This window comes from Coturnix japonica, chromosome 11 (genome assembly GCF_054131305.1).
Source record: "Coturnix japonica strain WE chromosome 11, WE-NBRP24, whole genome shotgun sequence".
NCBI classification, from domain to species: Eukaryota; Metazoa; Chordata; class Aves; order Galliformes; family Phasianidae; genus Coturnix; species Coturnix japonica.
In genome coordinates this window covers 14682794-14704842 of record NC_140673.1, presented here as the reverse complement: position 1 = coordinate 14704842, position 22049 = coordinate 14682794, and the positions used below count along the sequence as shown (strand labels likewise).

The window sequence follows — 22049 nt, the reverse complement described above, 5'->3', positions numbered from 1 at the left end:
TAATTAAGTACTTTTAAATTTACACTTTTGCTTTCTAAATATTATTTTTATTCATAAAATATCAGTTTCAAATCATAATTAGTTCTGCAGATATGAATGCCCGTGGCCAGATATTCTAAGCATCAAAAAAGTGTAAGGTCAGATCTGTCTTCAAGCTGACAGATCATCATTTAAATGCCTGAAGCTAATCTTATAGTCACAAAAATCTTGAACATCAGTATTTTTGCAAACTATCAGCACTTGCTATAACACCCTCACTACACTACATCTTGAGGTTACTACAGAAGAAATGAGGTGATAATTGCATATTAACATAATTATTCGGTAATCCCTCTCAGCAAGCTTCCCAGGTCACTCAGTAATTCAGATTAGATGCAACCTTCCTGTCATCAAATCTATGCTGTCCACTTTCTGTTCATTAAGAATTCTTTTTGATAGGAATCTACTTAATTCCATTGTTCTATGTACATTATTAATTGTATTTATTACAAGTAGGTTTACGACATTTCCAAGCTGCTATTTCATAATGACAACCTTTACTATGTCGCAGTGTCACACACCAAACTGTAGTGCCTTCCCACAACACTGGTTCATTAAAGCTTACAATGCAATGCTAAGTGCATTCCGCTGCTGTCTACTAGCAGATACAGCTAGAGGTTTGTCCATTTCCATTACAATAACGCTGCTTTACAAGCATTTACAATGGACTGGAAAGGACACTGCAGGTGAAAAACTAAGTTGGAAAAATGGCTGAGATTGAGAAAAGCATGAAGCGCTTCTATGTGTTTTGATACAATGTTTCTCACCGAAATCATAAATATAAACCAGTGAGCTAAAAGCACAGACTAACTAACTAGTATCACAGCGACTTCAGAATCATCTCCTAAATGGGTTGAATTTACTCACTAAACTAACTGGAGAGACGCACTATTTACACAGCGCTACAACAAAGGCAGAACTGAACTTGTCCTGTGCCATATAACTAGTTATAAGTCAAGTTCTTTAAGTCACATATGTGAATAACCACGGTACTTGAGATTATCCAAATATCCAAGAGATAGCAAAGGTGTTTCAGGCTTGTTTACATGTTTATATGTGTTATTCCTTCAAGACTTTGTTATTAAAACATAACAAACTAACATGTCTCCACTTTTATCCAGAAGCATTGCTGAAATAAAGCTTTCTGGAATGACAGCTGATGGAACCAAAGCTGCAGATTTCTGAGCAACAGCTGACTAATGCCCTTTAAGCACACCGTGGCACCAGGCTAAGGCAAAGGATCCCTGTCTATTCCTCCTTTACTAACTTAATCATGGCCCACTGACAAGTACTGAGTTTTTAACATCTGGAAAACAAAGACTCATACAGAACAGGAGGAAGTTGTATAAATGCTACTCAAATCAACAGGAGGGGATGAGAAAGCCAAGAAGCTTGTTTCCCAAATAGCCAGGTGTGTAAGCGTAACCTCATCACACCATCTTATTTAGAGGGTACCTGGACAACACAATGCTTTAGTCTCTTCCATCTAAAACAGAAAACGTGTAGTTAACAAAACAGCCTCTTTGAAAGCCATGTGTCAGACAGTTAGAAAAAGATATCAGAATTTTATAAACGTGATTTTTGGTCTAGAATGTGTACGAGTGATACTGAAACATCCCACATCTGCAAGACAACAGTTCACAGCCAAAGCAAGTCTGTCTTACAACCAGAAATCATAAAAGAGAACACTGTTACTGCTACCAACCACCCTTAATCTTATTACTCCAATATTGATTTGCTTGGGAAAATATACCAATTTGTCACAATGGAGCATATCACACTAAAATCCAATACTGAAATCAATAAAATAAATGAGAATACAATTCAAGTGTCAAAAGAATCAGATGTATGACTTACAAAAATATTCTTCTAGTTATAAGTGCTAAGGCAGCCATTTAAGACGATCTCATTGGCAGAAACTTTTCAAAGTGAAATAGATACTACTAAAAGATGCCTGGACTGCACAAAACCAAGCCTTTGAATCTTGAATGGAAACCTCAAACAGAAACCCTACAGAATTCCGAGACTCCCCCCGTCACCTGACAGCCCTATCCATACAGGACAGTCAAGTACCAAAGTCCTCACACTCCTGCATCTTTTGTCTAGTTTGTATTTTCAGAAGTACAGACTTGGAAGTGACACTGCCCATAGTTTCCGCTAGAGATAAAAAGCTACAGTCAAACTACTGATTTTTCCAAGATGGACACAGATGAGTTAATAACTAACAGCATACCAGGAGTGCACACAGACCTTCTAAAAATACAGGCTTAATGTGGTGTGGTAATTCCCACTACATCACCAGAGAACTGTTGCCATCTATAGTTCTGTGTGCACAGACAAATTACTGTGGTCAGATGGTAGTGTGGGTTCCCTGCTCCCTTCCCCTGCCTCCCCTAAAGCTGCCTAAAATTTTAGGGTTGTGATGAGTGGTGTGAAGTCTAGTTGGTGGCCATTAACTAGTGCTGTGCTTTGGGGGCAATGCTGGGTCTAACCCTGCTTGACACCTTTGTAAGTCAAAGGGTGGAATGAAATCTCAAGAAGGTCTGATGCTGATACAAAACCAGGACAGGTGGCTGATACATTAGAGTCACACTGTCAAGTGACAAGCTGGAGATAGGGATTAACAAAAACCCTATGATATTCAACAAAACTAAGCATGAAGTTCCATACCATGAGTAACACCACACACCAGTACATACTGGAAAGACGCTTTGTAGAGAAGTATTTGAGGGTTTCAGTGGACAGCAAGTTGAACACGAGCAAGCAGTGTACCTTGTGGCAAATAAGTCCACAGGTATCCTGGGCTGCACTTGGAGGAACGCTGCCAGCAGGCTGAGGGCAGTGATCCTTCTCCTCTAACTCAGCCCTGGCAAGGTCACATGTGGAGTTCTGGGATCTGCAGCACAAGAGAGACCTGGAGCTACCACAGAGTTTCCTGAAATGCCCCTGGGACAAGTAAGTGACTGGAGCATCTTATACGAGGAAAGGCTGACAGCACTGGGACTGTTTAGCATAGAGAAGACTTGGGGTCAGATGTCATCCATACATACTAAAATCATTTGAAGTATACTACTCAATCTAAGTAAAACACCAGAAGTAAATGCTATGATAATTCAGCTGGGGAACATTAAATAATACATCTTCTGAGAATATTATTATCATGAGAAATTATCTTAAAATACATACATATGATAGCTAGATTTTCCATGGAGACATACGAAAGCAAATCCTTTCAGTAGGTTAAACAAGAAATATCTTCACATCTAAAGTTTCACCAGCAACTTCTAGAAAATTTAAAACAAGGCTGCTCCCTTTTACATTGCAGCTCTACAGGACCAAAGCATGTATCTGTTCAGAAAATGTCCTTTTGAAGCCAAGTAGTGCCACCAAGTGGTGGTGAGATTCTGTATACAAATATAGTTACTCCACCCATAGACCAGCCATCTACAGACTGAAGATGTATTAAGAAAAGGACTTCAAACTAATCAAAGCAGAACTACGTATTTTTAGTACTCCAATCCAAAACTGACTTTCAGATTAAAACAAATTTTTTTCCTACTATTAGGTGTTTTTGTTCAGACACCTTTTGTGAAGAGCAACTAAAGAACTCTTTCTTCCAGTACAAATACAGGAGGAACCAGCAAACTGGCTAATAACATTTTCCATAACTCACTGCATATCTCCTGTGATTATACCTGAGCAGTCACAGAGGTCTTACTATCACTTACTTTCAAAACTCAGCATGTAGAGACCACAACCAGACTAGGAAGGCTTCTAGCAATCAGGGTCAGCTATTTTTGATGGAAACATTTCTCAAATTCATCCACTGTACGCTGTTAGTGAGCTATAGTGCCAGCTACTCATGGGGTATCACTCCTAAAGATCAGCAGTAAGAACTTGCACAACGATACAGATTTACAGTGCAACCTGTTTCTTTCCTTTTTTAATAGAAGACATTAAAGCAGTTTAACTCCATTTTACTGAAATACATCCTAGAATACAACACACTTTCCAACCTTGGGAAAAATTCTGACCTCATTTCCCATTACAGTGAAAAAAAGTAATATTTCTTTTTCTCTTTCCAGCATGTTCTGAGAGGTATTTTACTTGTTTTGGCTGATAATCATTTGCTGCACATATTTTAGTGGCATCACGAATTCTAAGATCGCACCTTTACTGAATCTGGGATCTTACCTACAGACACTCATGAAGAAACCAAACTAAAATAGATGAAAGCAAACTGCTCTTAAGTGTGTTTAATGTAAGTTAATAGAGAATAAATTAATCAAAGTATTCCTGTTGTAGAACACAAAGCAACGTGAAGAGAATCTGTGTTTAAATTCATTTTTTGTCTCCCCAAATTAGAGGGGGTGGGAAGGGCATGCCAAGAAATGCTGAAGTTCCTAAACTGACAGTCTGCAATTGCAAATGGACACCAGATTCTATGGTACATTTTCATATATTTTCTCTTACAAAGAGCTCCACGAAGAGCTCCTTCCTAAGGACAGGACAGGGAAAGAAAAGGAATTTCATAATTAAGAAACTGAAATACTGTTCTGGTAGCTGGCCAGATTTCCCACAGGATTATTTATTAATAAAATGAGTGAAAGTTTAACACACTCCTTTGACAACACAAAGTACATTTTTAATAGATACCAGGCAGATAATACATAGAGAATGAAACCCCTCTTAAGTACTCATAACTGTGGTTCTCAACAGCTAACAGAATGCCACAATAGTTTTTTGACAACAACAGTTTGCAGGAAAAAAACCACCCAACCACAACTGTTATCATAAGTTGAACTACTGGGGGAGGAGGAAGGGTGTTCCTCTTTTAGCATCATAGCACTGCACACTTAAATTTCAGCAATCAAGATTCAAGTTGCAATGCAATTCATTTTTTTCATTGACTGCTTTCCTGATTGCTCAGCAGTGCTAATGGATTCAAGCAACCTGGGGAAAAAAAATTCCACATACCTTTGTTTGTTTTTTCTGCATTAAGCTCTGAGATCCACTTCCACATTAAAACAAACCTGCAAAATAAAACATGAATTTAACACACCGGTAAGAAATCTACATGTACTCTAGGTTGGAAATAACAAAATTTGAGTCGTTTTCTCTCAAACACACATGATTTTCAAATGAGATATTGGTACTAACCTATCAAGAAGCCACCTAAGCATAAAGATGCTACTAAACTAAGAAGAGGGGGAAAAAGTTACATAGCAAGAGAGAAGTTCTGCATTTTCAGCTAGAGCTTTCAAAATCAGCTACTTTATGTTCCCACAGAGAATAAATGATTAGAAATCAAACTTTTCTGCCCTTTCCCATAAAATCCATCAAAGCACCTGAAATTAAGTGCTGGAAGGTTTTAAACACAGGCTCTCACCAGTTCCTCATTTTTCCTTCAAAAAAGTTACCTATAATTTTAAAATCATGACCTACTTTGCTTGGACGTAGGTTGATTAACACCAGATTTACTAATCTATTTTCAGTTTTGCTCACAAATCTTCAAAAGTACTTCATAAGGAAACTTTTCACTTCCCAGTTGGAGATATCAGACTGCAGGGCATTTGGAAGAGACTGAAAGTTACTGAAGTTGTACAAAACAAGAACGGACCAAATGCAGCATCTCTGCGAACACGGTTTACTACCAGTGAAGACAAGAATACAGCTTTATAGCACAAGACGCTCATGTCAAGACAAAACTCAGGAACCCATCACCAGAATTAATCTGGAAAGAGATACATGTCCTCACATACTGCCTAGGACTCCTCTCTTAACTTAGTTCATATGCAGCAGCTTTTCCGAATCTTAGTTCCCCAGTCAGCCTCCATCGCAAAGCCATCTAACTGAAATACAAAGGCAGAGAGTAAGGAAAGATACCTCTGCCAAGTCTTTGTAGGCAATATAAACCAGCAGAAGACAAGTCTCCAGGCTCCTTCCGCAAGCCACAGGATCATTTCCTGATCACCACACAAAACTGCAACCTTTCTGCCATGTAACTGAAAAGCTACATTCCTTTCTCAATTACATCATACTTCCCTCCCCCCCCCAGTAATAATAATAAAAAAATCAAGTTTGTAAGGAGACAGTTCCTGTGCCTACAGAAGCAAAGGAATTTTTTTCAAACAGCAGTGAAGCCCTGCTACGTGTAACAGAAAGCTCAGTATCAAGAACAATTTAAAAACTCACAAAACACACCCTCCACGTGCAATGAGCCAAAACACCTTTCAGAAAAGGGGAAGGTCTGTGCAGCTTACCACTACCAAGCACCAAGACTAGCACTAAAATAGACATCTCAGTAAGCCTGTGCAATTCAGTTGGCAAAAGCCAGTCCGGGCCTAACATATCTTCCACAGCAAGCAATTTTTCAATATAATGACCCAGCCACCCTGCAAACTCACCTCACCATTGCAACAATCCTCTTATCTTCCAAAAACTGCAACTGGCCTAACACCAGCAAAAACTGTTCTCCACACAGTTTTCATTTCTAATTCAACTGCACAGCATCCCTGCACCACAAGACTAAGCCCAGACAACTGGACATAGTAATCCAGCAGGCACAGGCCATGCTGTGCTGCTGCAGCTTTGGCATGGCAACACATTAGACCAAGTGCTTCGGACTGCTACATAGTATGGCGGACCTTCCCCTATACTGCCTACCTGGAGATGATCTACCCCTCTGTAAAAGCTCCAATACAAGTATTCTTGAATGTAAGTACTTCTTTTGGCTCACAGGGTGCTCTTAGAGTACACTGGGAAAAAAGCGGGATCCTGTTAAGGATTCATTAACCACTGCACCCCCAGCCCTGCCACGCAGCCGACAGCACTGCAGCGGCATGTGCATGTTTTGATGCAGGTAAGCAGCCTGCAGTGGTTGGACTCACCAGCTGTAGCCAGGATGACTGACAGCACTGAGACTCACTGCCTGCCTGCACTGCCCAGCCAACACTTCCCCATCAAAGGTCCTTCTGCTGTCAAGGAGGATTCCTCTCACTACAGCACAAACAGCTCAATCTTAACAGCTGCTTCTACTGCTACTAGGGTGTTGACAATTGAAATAACTGCGCACCTGGAATTCTTTCCCAGCAGATCCAAGAGAGGTAGCTCCCCAGGGCTCCTGAGGGAAAGGCAAAATCACAAATGTTTTACCTCTCATTTTCTAAGTCTTAATTCTCAGTATCAAGAAAGCAGCTGTAAGGAAATTGTCTGTCCACCACCAGGTAACAAAGATAGGGCCCAAAGGGACTCAGAAGCCAGTGAGAATAGAGTACTCACCTTGAGGCCTCACCAAGGAGGGAAGTGGGCCACAGCAGTGAAAGGGCCACTGCAAGAATGCTGTGCCTCTGACCACTGATATGCTGCCAGCCTGTTCTGTAAGGGCTGAGAACGGGCAGCAAGAAGCACCCAGCACAGGCAGAGATAGACAATACCTCACAGGCACCCTAATAACACCAAAGTTAAACAGGCAGACTTCAGTGTCCAAAAGCACAAGCAGATCTCACTGATCAGTGAATATGAGCTAAGGCTGATGCACTGCCAGAGCTGGTCACCTAAACCAGTGGAAAAAACATCAACAAAAACAGCACATCACTGCTGCTGCTTTTCAAACACCATAACAATCAGTCATCATACACTGTATCAATCAGCAAAGCAGGCACAAAAAACTCTCCAGTCCATACACAATGACCAAGACATGTACATGGATACTGCCCAGGCAAGCACAATCACTCAAGCATGTGTGAATTACAGAGAGACAGGCGGTTCTCAAAAAGTACCTGAGGAATAAGCTGAAAATAGACAAGCTACAAAATTGTTAGAGATGACCACACCACATCCACTAACAAACTCTAATCTTTATGACTAGCTGGAGATCAGCTACAAAAGCTCCCTTAGTATTGCTTCTGAAAGCAGCCAGATACAGCTGCTACTTCAAAATTCAGGTTCATAAAGAAAAATTAAGGTAACAGCTTTCAATCTACAAGTAGAGCAGAAAATATTTTACCTATGACTTCTGCATTGAGCTCACAGTCATTCACAGTACATAGTTTATATTAAGATCATTCACCTGAGTTCAAATCTGATTTACTTTACAAAATTTGCCCAATGTCTCCTCTGGTCATTACAATTACACCTTATTTTCAGACTAAATACACTTCTGTCCACTTTCTCTTTAAGTCAGTAGTGTCCTGTTTTCAGTAATGAAGTACCTCCTACAACAGGCCCCTTTCTGGGGAAAACCTTTGAGAAACACTACATTGCAAAGGCCGAGGATCATCAGATTGCAGAGGTGTACAAGGAAGCTTTACACTAATCCTGATAAGACTTTTGATGCACTTACCTACCACTTAGTCCTTATTTTTGACAGAAAAACTCTAACAGATCCTCAAGAATCGTACTTCCACATCCATCTGGGAGAACACCCTTAACTCTATCCAGCCAGCACCTTCTCCTGGTATAGCTGCAGTCAGGAATGTAATTGAAAGAAGAGGACCTGTGGTCCTTACCTCAATCAATAAATACCTGTATTTATTTGGTTGAGACTGACAGATACATCCATCAGGACACCCTTGTCCCCGCATTAAGACCTGTTACATTGACACAAGGCAGACAGAAGGCGCAGTGAAAGGGCAGAAGTTTCCTTCTACCATTCCATGCAGCTCTAGAAGTCCTCCACAAATCCATGGAAATCTAATAGATCTGATGTAGTGATTAACAAAAAGCTCAAGGAACCCAGCAGCAACTCCTACTAGCATGGTCACACACAACTACCAAGAAGAAAACAATTTTAAAAGAAGCCTGTTACAGGGAAGACCTTCACTGATAGTAGCCTCATCTGAATCAGTCTTTACAGCTGAATACCCACTGAATACGAACTTAGACTGCCTTTTTGTTAGGAATAGCCTTGTCTGTACAAAATATAGTTGCCTGCTCTCTGGTAGAAGAGATTTTGATGCTTTTTGATATAAGTTGTAACATTCTGTACCCACAAACATACAGAACTACCATTCAGTTTATGTTAACAGCCACACAGTGTATGTAAAACAATTGCTTGAACTTCAACACATTCTTCTCTAAAACCACGAAATTCATTCCCTTTGAGAATCTGTAGAGGTTATCCCAACCTGTGCTATTCCAGCTTTAATCAACTGAATTATAAATGCCACAATCAATTTTACCAATCGCTGTTCTTGCCATAGTTGTTGCAAAGCAATATTTGCATACAGGAACTGTACAGACACCATTATCTGAAAAATCATCCATCAGTAAAATTAAGTCAAAATCAAATGCTAAACAACCTACAAAGAATTAAGTCTTTTTACTGGAGATGCTTCTGCCTTCAAAGAGTCTTCAGCAACTGAAAGAAATAGCAAGCAAGGCATTGAAAGAGAGAAGACTGTCTCCAGCATTTTCCATCTCCTGTTAGACTTTGAGTTATATATGCAAAAACAGTTCAAAATAACCCCAGCCCTTACAGTTCTTCCTTTGTCGTATCCAGCACAGCAAAAAACACCCGCGCGGTTCCCAAAGCTGTGGTGGGGTGTTCACGTGGAACTGTTGATCTCATCTTTCTACTGAGAAGTTTTGCTTTTTGACAGCACCCCCATATGGGACGGTGAAGCACTTCAAGGAGAAGTATGACAGCGCAGGAGATGAACACAACTGATGATACTTCAGAGGGAAGCTGTTTCAGTCCAAACAAGCAGATTACAAGCAGATGAATGTAACATCAATTGGACTATCACAGTGGGAAAAAAGTTGTCAGAGAGAATAACCTGAGTCAAGAAAAAAAGAACTTGTGTTTTATCATCAGTCAAGTGAAATGACAAATTTAATTACTATTTCAAAAATCTCTATTACTTAAATAAGGAAAAGAAAAAAAGAGGAAAAGCTCTCAGAGGGAAAAATATTCTAGGTAGACTGGGGTTTGGACTAATGGAACAACTAACAGTTAAAAAGGCTACTTTTCATCTCTATACAGACAGAAGTAGGTGTTTAAAGATGCATACAACAGGCACACAGTCACGACAGAAAGGTATCTGCAAAGAAGCAAAGGAAAAGAACAAAAAGCAGACACATTTAAGAGCTGTCTGCTTTGAACATACATTATCCAGTAAGCAAGTATATTATAACACACAAAGCATCACAGAAGCAAACTGAAGCATCAGTTTAAAGAACGTCTGGATCTTAAGAAAGAATATTAATACATCATTGCTAAAGGTTACTTCTCACTGCAGCTTCCCCACCAGCTAAGGTTAGCTGCAGTATCCTACATACTGTTGATATTCAGTCTGTCAACATTCAGCTAAATCAAATGGCGCCCCTCACAACGATAGTTACCATTACATATACAATAAACTGCAGAGCAACAATTTCCCTTCTTTCTGTAAAACTCTACCACTTTAAACTACAAATCAATATACTCTCAGCATAGCAGACATCTGTAAGTTTTCTGTCACCCTTCAGCCCATTTACCTCGACCACATGAACCAGCTTTTGATTTCCTGCCATTATATACCTTGAACATAACAGCTTCTCTCAAGCAGGAAAAGCCTAAAGCAGTGTGACATCATCTCTCTGATTCACTCCACATTACTGACACTGCACATAACCTTGGCATCATCCTTGACATTGAACACTTCTCTCATCATTACACTGTCAGCAAAATCTCTGCAATACATTACCTGTACAGTAACCACCTCAGCCCTTCAGCTGTGGAGCTCCTCCAGTCTGAATTACTGCATATTCCTTTGCTATGTAATCACACAAGCTTTATATACACACCCAAATACAGGGACGTGCCTTCCTACTGCATGAACGCACTCCAGAACACAGACACATGAAACCATGTCTACTGTACAGAAATCAGTCGTGAAATCTTAGTTCAAGTTTGCACACTTAGTTTCTCAGTTGGAAATAAGCAATGATAAATCCAGAGCACAAAGCACTGGCTGAAGTTCTTTTCTAAGTTAACAAGGGCCTTAACTCGAACACATGCACAGCCTTTTTATTTTTTAAATATCAGAGGCAGCATGTTCCATTCACTCAAGAAAATACCCTGTTCCACTTCCAAGTTCATTTCTAAAGTAACAACTGTTCTCTTTTCTGCCAAGCCCCCTGAATTCCAATAAAACGTAGAGGCAAAGCTGTATGTAAGAGCCACAAAGTGTTCAAGCCTTGTGTATACCAAATTGGCGCATCCTTTTCTGTGTAATAAAAAGCAACAAGCAGTACCCAAATGACTGTTCCTACATACCAAGCATTTTTCTACAGCCTTGAAAATTGCAATTCATATATCCAGCACAGGTTTGAGATGCAGTAAATGGGGCAGGACTCCACTGAAACGAGTCAGAAGGCTGCTTTGTATGAGACAGTACATGGGTGGAATAAGACTGTCCTAATACAAACACTACCCAAGTACACACGTGTGGGATCTGACACACTGTACAATGCATTCCACACACACTGGACTTGGATGGAGAGCAGACCAATGTATACCCACTCCCAGCCCACCACCTGTGAGACCCAATGCATCAACCTGTTTTCACACATTCACTGCACTTCACACATCTCTTTCCTGAATGACCTCTTCCTTACACATCTTTGAAATTCTCCAATGTAACAGAGCTCTTCTCAATTAGAGAAGAATGTGCAAATTTCACTACAGAACACCTATGTCGAGAGCCCTATGAAATAAAATATAATGCAGAGATGCACAGATCACACTTAAATAAGAGCCTTCCCTATTTTTAAATCTTCAACCAGGATGTCAGTTTTGTAATTTCCAAATTTTAACTCAAAATAGTAAAGTGCTTGAAATAACAAGAGAAAACAAACAGGTTTCCAACATTATTAATGCACACTAAATTCATGAGAGTATTATGAGGGGCTCTCCAAAAGCAGAGCCTCATATTTTACTATGTCAGCACATGATGTCAGAGGCGTATATTGGAGGTACAGCAGTAGAGGCTGAACTGCCCCACCAATATCCCATTATGTGTTGCTGCCGTACAGATGGCAGCAGAGGGGCACCCTGACAGAATGGAGGCTGACATGGAAGTAAAACATGAAGCAATGGGGTGTCAGTCTAAAGCTGTAGAAAAAACATTCACTACAAATTAGTCTTTCCAATAAATAGATACATATTCTAAAACAAGACATTAATGGTTATTGTCAGGCTTCCAAGTGGATTTAAATCTACTCCCACTAAGGTCCTTTCTACCTAGGAGCAGCATCTCACACAACACACCTAACACCACAAAAGCAGCACATTAATAGTCAAGCCATGTTGTTACTGTAGCAACAATGATTTCGGGTAGCCATTTTCTTCTCAGCTTTAGTGCTTTTCTGACACCAACACCTCTTATTACAAACTCTGTTTAAACCCCAAGGCAGCAAATTGCTCAAGTTTTCTCTCTGGCTACACACTTGACGATATCTCACTGCAGACTATTTTCTTTAGTCACATGTACCTATCTGACAGTGTTCTCTAATACTGTACTCTGTGCAAATTGATTTACATTAATCAAGGGAGCATAACAGTGTACTTTTCAAACAACTCCATTTGAGAGACTTAGCAGTCTGTAGGATGCTGCAAACAAGACCAGCAGTGTAATTAATTATTTTAACCCATGGGCTGTAAGGACACGGTCTGGTATGAGGTTACTCGGGTAGCAGTGTGCTTTCTGTCCTTACAGGAGCAACCACCAAAAATCCCCTCTCAGAAGAGATTACAAAATCAAAGCAGGCACTGCAGCCAAAAGCAGTTTCTTAGCAGATTCGCATCTCCCTGAATTTTCTGTTTAGAAAACCTGAGACAAAAGCAGTGTGTGCACCCACTTCCGAATCCTTCTCAACACTTTTGCAGTCTTAAAAATGACTAAACCTGAAATAGCGCTCTGAGGAGTCACACCTGAGCAGTGTAAAGCTTCCATTTCACAGGAGCCTGCTTTATGAAGACAGAGGATTGCTCTTGGTGCTGGGGTCAAGTTGTGCCTTGCAAGTGCTCAAGACCAGAGTGACTGGGATCTTGAGAAACATCTGGTGGAAGGTGTCCTGCTTGTGGCAGGGAGGGTGAACTAATCTGCCTTTCAATTCAAACCATTCTGTCATTTTACAGCAGGTGCTGCAAATGCTTTTCCAAGTAAGTAAAACCCCATTCCTCATTGAGCTACTCAATGCTTTCTCTTGGTCTGGCAGCACTTCAAGCATCCAATACTGCCCATCACTTACACAAACGTCACTCTCTTCTAACTCTCACCCTTTAGATGTCTGTGGAGCCCTGACTCCCTTCATTTGCATATACTAAGAATACTGGGATTCTCTGAGCTGTTTTGGCATGCATTTGGCCTGCTTTCCACTACCAAACTATACAGGTGCACAGCCAATAAACGGAGCCAGTGCCTACAGTCAAAAGGTCACAACATACCTGGCATGACACAGAAGAAAAACCATTATAGCCTGAGTGTTTGGCCACTTATTCTTCACCTCCTTAAATATTCCTTTACAGTCACAAGACAAACATCGCTACTCATATGAAATACTGACCTCATGATATAAGTGCTCCATCATATGACAGATTACAGCAACGAATTTCTCCATTTTCCTACAGAAATCCATCCTTCTGGTACGCTCAAGTGGTAAAACTTTCAGTAAAGACTAAGGCAAAAGCAAACCACATCAGTTATGCTCAGCTGTGCACAGCCAGCCTGCTGGCTGCAGTGAGGCACTTGGTCTGCTTGGGACTTAATAATAAAATACACTTCCTTGTTATTGTTCTGGTATACAGACATTTAACTTCAGTTTTCCTAATGAAAATAGATTTTCCAACCAAATTTCCTACAGTAGCTCAAGGAACAAAAGAGACACAAGACCACACTGTAAGCCTATTTTATAGGCTTTACATTGGGTTACAGGAGACCACAGAACTGAATTAGTAGTGGCTAAGGCTGCATACTGTCATCGTTACGAAACATCAATACATTTGGCACAAGTTACATGGATAACCATGGAAACTTTGCCAGTGGTTTTGCACACCCACAATTAAAAGAGATCTGATAATACTTCTTGCAAACAATTCATACATATTAACTAACACATCCCTGAATCACTGGAAGTTTTATAAACATACACATTTAGATTTGCAAGCTCAGCTGCACTGTTTCATATTTGTTTTCATCTAGAACACTGCAGAAACTACAAGCAAGGCTAAATGCTTAGAGAATATCTACAAATCCCTGCCTGTAGCAGGGGGTTGGCAACAGCCAGTCTTAAAGGTCCCTTCCAACCCAAACCATTCTATGAAATATGAATTATTCTGGTTTAAACGCATCAGAGAGGAACTCTGCCTTAATATTACATACAGCACAGAGGAGCAGACTTCAACAGAGCAATTCTAACAAAAATGCTTAGAACTGGATCGCTTCCTATTCACTCAACTTTAAGCAACAAAGAAAATAAGAGCCAAGAATTAAATACACTCCAGAATTTTGTCAGAAGTGCAGAAATACACAAGGTATTACTAAGACTTCATTTGAGAAATTGCATCTTTCTCCTAGATTTGCAAAAGCAAATTCAAAGGACAACTAAAGCAGAAAATCAAGGAAATTACAGCAAAGAAGAGTGAAATCCCTCCAAAAACTAGACTTGGGAATACCCTACCCAAACCTATTCCTTGACTACATTAGCCTATCACAAAGTTGCCAGGGACTCACAATATTCAGAGGAAAACAATATGATATTTGTGTCTTTTTTTTTTTTTAATGACATATATGTTGTCATTAACCGCTCCGATTCATACTGAGGACAAGACTGAAGGAGAGGGGGGTTTGACTTTGGCATTCTTTGGTTTTTTTACTCAACTGGAAGCGCTGCCCTATTAAAAACAAAGTGTGAATTCTGCATTAAAGCAGTGGTAACAAAAGGTTATGCTTCATAGTGGTACTTTAATATTTATGCATTCTTTCTAAGTTGTTGATTAAGATCATACACCTTTGATTTTCACATCTGAATAACAAAAATCTCCTTCAAGATGAAGAAGAAATGCTAATGAATTAATAGTGACAGAAGTCATGAAGAAAAAGGACAACATTAAGCCTCTTCCTGCTGCAAATGGCATTCCGGATGACTTACTGTAGAAAAAAAAAAAAAAAGAGAGAGAAAAATAAGAAAACTATTTGGAGGAATAAAAGCGAAGTTGTAGGGAGATAATTTTGAATAAAATTACCCTGGTCCCTAAAATAAATATTACTAAGCTGGCAAATTTTGTTTTAAGATTGTAGAAACCGCAATACAAAGGACCACTTCCAATTCTTCCTCTTTGGTATTTTTACATCTCCTGAAAATGGTAGGCAGCAGCACGGCTTGCAATCAGCTTATTAGGTGAACCTAAAGCTAAGTTTAGTTGAAATACATAAAATACTATTTCAACTAAAGCAGTGCCCAACATCCTAAATATCAGAAAGATCATGGCACAGAAACTGAACAAAACCACTTTTCTCTAAACAGTCTAACAAGCCAAAACCAAACAATTCCGCATTAACACTCCAAATGCTATTAGGAAACGTTCAGCTGGAACACTGCAGTACAAACCCATCCTTCTAATACTCTAAAGCCTTTTGCTGGATTTCTGAGACCACAGAACTTGCACATCCTCCCAGTTTTTCTAAATGCCAATAAATAATCCTAAACATGATACTAACTTTGCATCTTGCTCTTATGTTGGAAAATAACAGCATTTGAATTGCTTGTCTCTATATGAATGTTTATAAAGATCTACATGGATAGATAAGAGGAACACAGACACACAGCTCCTGAAATGATCATAAAAAACAACACCTCAATTTTATTTCTGATTTTAAATGACACCTTGCTGTAGCACGGCCTGCACACCTCCTCCTCTGTTCACCCACATTAGGCCTCCAGTCGGCTCAGAAATACAAAATTAATGAAATTTTATATAACTGAACAATGAAATCAAGCCATCTCAAGACAAACAAACCTTACAGAATTATGAATCAAGAGCAGAGATGCAGAAAACAAGAGCGGTGCTACACTTCTCAATTCCCACAACCCATTTCAACATTTAAAGAACCATCTGTGTTGAAAGATCTCTTTCAAGAAGGCTGCAACCATTTTTTCTCCTGAGGATCAAGATGGGAGAGCTTTTCCTCTTTTAGACACTTCTAAAAATGAGTTATCGCTGTACCTGTGTGGTATTTTTGGAAACAGTAGGACACTTCTGTTATACAGTAACTCAAATGGTTTCTCCCAAGGAGCTCTTCTATTTTTGGCTCCCCTCCTTCTGCAGAAGAAATAAATAATGCCTGTTAACACACACTTCTACTGGTACAATAGCAAGCGGCAAAAGCACTCTCTCAATCACAGCAGAGTGGTAAAGCTGGGAAAGAAGATTTTTATGGCAAGTTGCCCTCCTCTCCAAACCTTATACACACCGGGAAAGGGACCCTCTAATCCACAGTTTCTGTCACACACACAGCAGTCAGAATCACGGTGAATTTATCTGCTAAGTCTCACCACCCAAAAAGTCTGGGAACAGAGGATGGTATCTTACAGGAACACACAGGAAAGGTCCATGAGAATCACTGCTGAAGCAGCTCATGTAAACACTTATCATTTCCCATCACTATGAGTGTCACTATCATCCAGCACATTCAAGGCTTTATAAGGACACGGACACAAGTGCTAGCCCAAAGTCCTTAACAAGCCAGACAAAATAGCCTTCTGAGGCTTCTCCAAAACAAAGATGTAGGAATTTCCAATATGCGACCTTTAGTGTCTTCTTTGGTTTATGTACCACACAAGCAATCACTCCACCTCAGATTCACCTGTGCAGCAGTTTGCATATGAGGCAAAGAGCACTCTTACCCACTCTGTAATTGCTCCAAGGCGTCTGAGGCTGCTGCTCACAGCTCATCTCCCAGCACCTCTCTCTATCTGTTAGTAAGCACCCGAGAAGGAGGCAATAACTGGTGTTTTGTTTGCAAGATAACAGAAAACAAAGAACTGCTTTTGCAGCACTTTCAGAGCGCTAACCTTTGGTAGAAGTTTTATGCACTGCAGTTGCTTTCACTACATGCAACAGGTTTTTGGTTTTTACAGCATTGCTCAAGACAAGACTGACTTCACTGGTGCCTACACGTACATGAAAATCTAGGAAGATCTAGAAAAAACACAAACAAAAAGGAAGTCAGCAGGAAGGCTGAGTACCCGCTGCAGAGCTGGCGCTTCCCACTCACCCACAGCACAAACACTCCGGGCTTTCCCACAGAAGACACGTTCACAACAACTACTGCACAAACCCCAGCCCTCCTGTGGGAAGAGACAAAGTTATTTACACCAGAACTTTTCGAGCAAAAATGTATAAAAATATATATGAAAATATACTTCTAATAGCAACTCAACTTAGAGCAAATACTCCCTCTTTCCTCCATGATAGTTATCAGAGGGGCACGGAAACCAAAGTCTTCACTGAAGACTCCTGAAGAGCAGTTACAGTTACTATGCAAATGAAATAATCATAAATACTGTAAACTCTTCTATAAACTACAAGCACTGTTTTGGTGCATGGAAACCTAGCTAAAGGATTAACATTTTATAACTTTCCTGCTGCTTTTGACTGAAAAACTATTTATTTTTAATACAAAGATAATAGTAGAGATAGTGTTTGAACCTCTGCAGCCTTGAAGCTGCTGCTTATGCCTGGGTATGAAGAAGAAGAAAGATATGAGCAGCAAACACTACAAACATTAAGGGCTTTTGTCAAAAGAGAAAGTCAAGAATTACTTCAAACTGGATAACAGTGCTGCTAGAAAAGCTGTGTAAAACAGAAGCAAACAGCAGAAATACTCAGAGGACTGACACCAGAAGCATAAAGCCAAAGATGGGGGAAAAAAAGAGAAAAAAAGGAGAAAGACAGCAACCTACAAAGCAGAATAGGCAAAACCAAAAGGTAACCAAACAGAACCAAGCCACCCCCCACAGGCCTGCTGCCTGTAGCCAGACAAGAAACAGATGCCTGCCCCTTCCTACCAGCAGCACAGAGCCATTACAGCACTGCCATGCTTTACAAGCACACATCAGCAACAGTTTTCCCAAAGCAGCCCTGTGACCTCCTGCTGGATGTCTGCACTGGGAAGAAACCTCGAATGCAATGCCCACAGCTGTCAGCCTGAAGAAACAGAACTGGAAAGGTAGATGGGACGAAGCACAGCTCACTATTCAGCAGACAGGCAGGAAGCGTTCAGTTGCTACTCTGAAACGTTACAATGATCACATAGTAAAGAATTCCTTGCTCTTCACAAGTTAACAAAGGAAAGATCAGGTAAAAGGTTGTAAATAAAGTATTTAAGGCAATACAAGACCTTTAATTTGCATCTTGCTTTGCTTGTGTTCTATCACTCTGTTGGCAAATGCATTCTTACACTAAAGCACCTGGAATTCCCTCAAAACGCAATGCATCTTCAACTCCAAAGTCTGTGCAAGTACGGAATGTATCTGACTTGCAATGTTAGTCATACAAAACCATTACTACACACTGACAAGAGGCCTGCAATGCTCCCAAGCCCAGCAATCTGACCTTTGTTCTGATTTAGGCAGACTCTGTACCCTCTGGATTAAGCTTCAAGAAATACTAAATTCCTAAACAAGCCATCCTTCTTCAACTAATCAATTCCATGTAAGACTAAGCACTCAGTGTCAATCAGTGATAACACCAGCGAGAGATCTACCTTTCGCGGTAGCTGGAGTTAGCCACCTCTAACAACAGCAATTCCCTACCAACAGCAATCAGCCCTGCTGGAGGAAGCGCACTCTGTAGGCCCAAGCTTGATAAGAAACAGCCAGTTAATGTTTAGCGTAACAAAAACAAGCCGTATCACACTCACTGCTAATTCACCACCTTCTCCCCTTCAACCTCACTGGCAACTTAAGGGCGTTGCAGCAACAACTTCTCAAGCTAACAGCTGCTCGGTGCGGCTGGACACTGACAGAATCAGCACAACCAGATACTTTTACTTGCTTTCTTTTCCCCCTTTGGAATTTTTGCAAGCTTGTTCCCCTTCAGGAGATTTCTGAGTGAATACAGCAGAATTACGGGTAGACTTTACCCCAGGATTAAAGGCGCGCTGCATCGCACACAAGGTAACATGACTGATCCTGTGACCATCGCGCTCTCTCCATTTCTTTAAATGCACATTCCAAGTCTGTGCACACTCATTACATGCCCCTTACAAACAGCCAGCTGCGACTTACAGAAACTGTGCAGAAACTGTTATTACTGTGCTGTAGACATGCACCATATTGGGGTGCATTTCGGATGATTTCAGCTGTGAGGGAAATCCCAGTGCCTATTTCACATCCTCATACAGCAGAAAGAGGCCTTTTCTACAATGCAGTGAACAACGCGGGCATGACAGTTACCATCCCTGCTTGTGTGAATTCTTTGCTATTAGTTGACACAAGTTTTGATTTAAGGGACACACTGCATACAGGCATAAAAGGCTTTCTCTTTAATTAAGCATTAAAAGGGTGTTTTCCTGACCACAAGTTATGTGGGAATCTTTAACCTAGTTAGCCCAGTAGTATCTACATGTAGCGTATCAACCAAAATGACTGACATTCACAGTTTCCTTGGGTACTGCAAGCTCTTTTGCCGGCAGCTGCATGGAGTTTGCATCTACATCCCCAAAAAAGCAGCAAGGAAAAAGGCTCACTATCAAAAATCTGCTTCTTTTCAGAGCACTCAGGAGGAGAAATGAACATATTTTGAGAGAAGGAAGACTTGTTTTGCTTTGTTTTAACAGGAATTTCTTCACGCTCTCAAGTTGTTTGCACACAAATTCCAGCTGAAGGAATCATGCTTTGGAGGCTCTGCCAGCCTAAATCAGTTTACAAGTCAATGTGAGTGCAGCTTTCTGCAGATATAACCTCATTTTACTAAATGTTTTCACCCATCTCTCAATACACAGTACAGAATACCAAAATGCACAGCACATAGGGAATCAGTTGTTTGGCTTTAAATAGCCAGAGCATTAGAGTGAGGCATTTGGTATTGAAATAATAGGGAATTAAAAGCAATAATCTCAACAGGTAGCAACTAAAAGCAGCATCATTTGAAGGTTGCAGAACTCAAAAAGCTGTTATAAAATATAAAGACATGCTGACAGCGAGCTCCTGAGCAGCCAAACCAATTGGGCCGGTCTGCAACATCTCAGAGAACCTTCAGCCAAACCAGCCTCGGGGGAACTGCAAAGCAAGTGGCACAACTACACCCCATTTGGTCCAGTTTTCACTGCTGAGATCTTGTGCAAGCTGGTAATAAAGCTGGAATTGTTCAAGGTGAACAGAGATATGTAAGCATGCATATGCTTTATTATCAAGAAGATTCTTATTCTCTTTCTACTTGTTTTCTGCAGAAGGCTCTACAAATAGAAAGGTTGTGCACAAGTAGGTTGAGCAAACACATACAAGTGTAAGCACAAACCATCCCATCCAAAACTCCCCTGGAAACCCAAGTGTCCATACTGAAACTCAGCACTGTTATTTTAAAGTGGAAGGCACTGCCACTGTTGTTCAACATCCTGGTAATTCAGTTGCTGATGCTCCTGCTCCAATCAATGGCTGCTCCGATAATTAACTTCACAAGGATGCTTCATGTCAACAGGGCTTCTTCTTCCTACGGCTCTGGTCACCTGCTGAGATTTCAAGGCCATACTGATCACTTTTAAGGCTCCCTCACAATCTTTCATAGGCATTTCCCTTGGTTTTGGCACTACTTCTGTGTGTTACTGCAGAAGAGATGCTGGATTCCACAAGATTTCAGCAAAGAAAAACCGAAGTAATACAATTCTGCCCCGATTTTGCTAAATGACATTGCCAAGGACTATCTGCAGCATAACAAAAGACAACAAAAGAAGCGATTTCTGTCAACAAGAAAGGTGTTTACTGGTGAAATTAACACCCTCTTACCCTCCAAATGCTTCCCATCTAATTTACAAAGTAATAAGGAGAAAGCTCTATCTGAGCTAGTGTTAGGTGTTGGGAAAAATATTTTAAAGACAATGTCTTGAAGACTCTTCTTATTTTAGTTATTCGTGCATAACCCTGCACTGCATCCCTCTGCAGTCATATTAGACAGGTCTGCATCACCAGCTTTGATGGTCAGTCAGTGTAATGGGATTGTCACACTGCACTGCTCCTCCACACACCCGACTTAAACCCCTCTCCAATAAGGAAATTGCTGTTTTCTCTCCGTGTAAGTGACGCATTAAAAGCTCCTCAGGATCTATTCTGCATTGCCTAATCAGTTCATTTGCTCTGCCCTCAAATCACCTGCTTTACACAAGTCAGGCAGCAAAGGATTTTATACAGAAGAACCACATTAAGTTGTCAAAACTCAGATGTACCTCCTAAACGTTAAAACGCTTCAGTTTAAGCCTTGTTTCTTAATTTGAATGAAAAAAATAATTTGCAACATTTATTTTAAAAATGCATTTCATAAGCTTCTCAGTAAAAGGTACCATTCCTTGATGGAAGTGCAGAGATCCTTATCTCTGGAACACAAACCTCTCCAAGCATTTGTCCGTGTGTTAATTCATTAAGTCACACAGCACGAAATGGCTTCTTCCTAAAATCTGGTGCGTGTTCATTCCCCACGAGTCTCAAAGCGAAGTTCCATGACACAACCTTCATAATGAAATTACGTGCGAGGAGGGAGGGAAGGCAAAAAATCAGAACGTGACTGTAGGTGAGATCTCACTTAAAGGGCCAGAGTTCTACAGCACTGATGGCAGCCTGCTTGGATGTACAGTTTCTTTTTCATTACCACCATGACTTGTCAGTTTATAACGACCATATTACCCCAACGCAAGTACTTCACGTAGACTAAAGGTCGTACACAGAAACACGACGACAGAAATCTTTGCCGATTTTGTACGATACACGATGCTAAGCTGTGTGATGCTCACCGCTACAGCCTGATGGAACAC

The 22049-nt window shown here is 40.5% G+C and overlaps 1 protein-coding gene and 1 long non-coding RNA gene across 41 annotated transcripts in view; both read right to left on the bottom strand.

The window, feature by feature from the left end:
• The window catches only part of ZNF644 (zinc finger protein 644), a 68222-nt gene that overhangs the window by 22258 nt on the left and 23915 nt on the right, over positions 1-22049 (bottom strand). For 21 of the 36 annotated variants that reach the window (XM_085511357.1, XM_085511382.1, XM_085511372.1 and 18 more), the window contains one exon: positions 5017-5072. The exons of 3 other annotated variants lie outside the window; for them this stretch is intronic. Coding sequence is in view for 1 of the 33 variants with exons in the window: in XM_085511386.1 (XP_085367512.1) it covers positions 5017-5072 (56 nt within the window). In the remaining 32 variants the exon portion in view is untranslated. Of the gene's footprint in view, positions 1-2709; positions 3043-5016; positions 5073-9518; positions 9819-16249; positions 16346-22049 lie in introns of all 36 variants that reach the window. 12 more of the 36 variants (XM_085511364.1, XM_085511362.1, XM_085511358.1 and 9 more) reach the window with 6 other exon arrangements.
• On the bottom strand, positions 16352-22022 carry LOC146759025 (uncharacterized). 5 transcript variants are annotated; one of them, XR_014932764.1, is made up of 3 exons: positions 21628-22022; positions 17098-17373; positions 16352-16998 (listed from the first exon to the last, which is right to left on the bottom strand). It is a non-coding gene; the product is annotated as an uncharacterized LOC146759025 (long non-coding RNA). The 5 variants fall into 5 exon arrangements; XR_014932762.1 differs by lacking the exons at positions 16352-16998; positions 17098-17373 and adding an exon at positions 20414-20948 and having other exon boundaries at positions 21582-22022; XR_014932765.1 differs by lacking the exons at positions 16352-16998; positions 17098-17373 and adding an exon at positions 20414-20756 and having other exon boundaries at positions 21582-22022.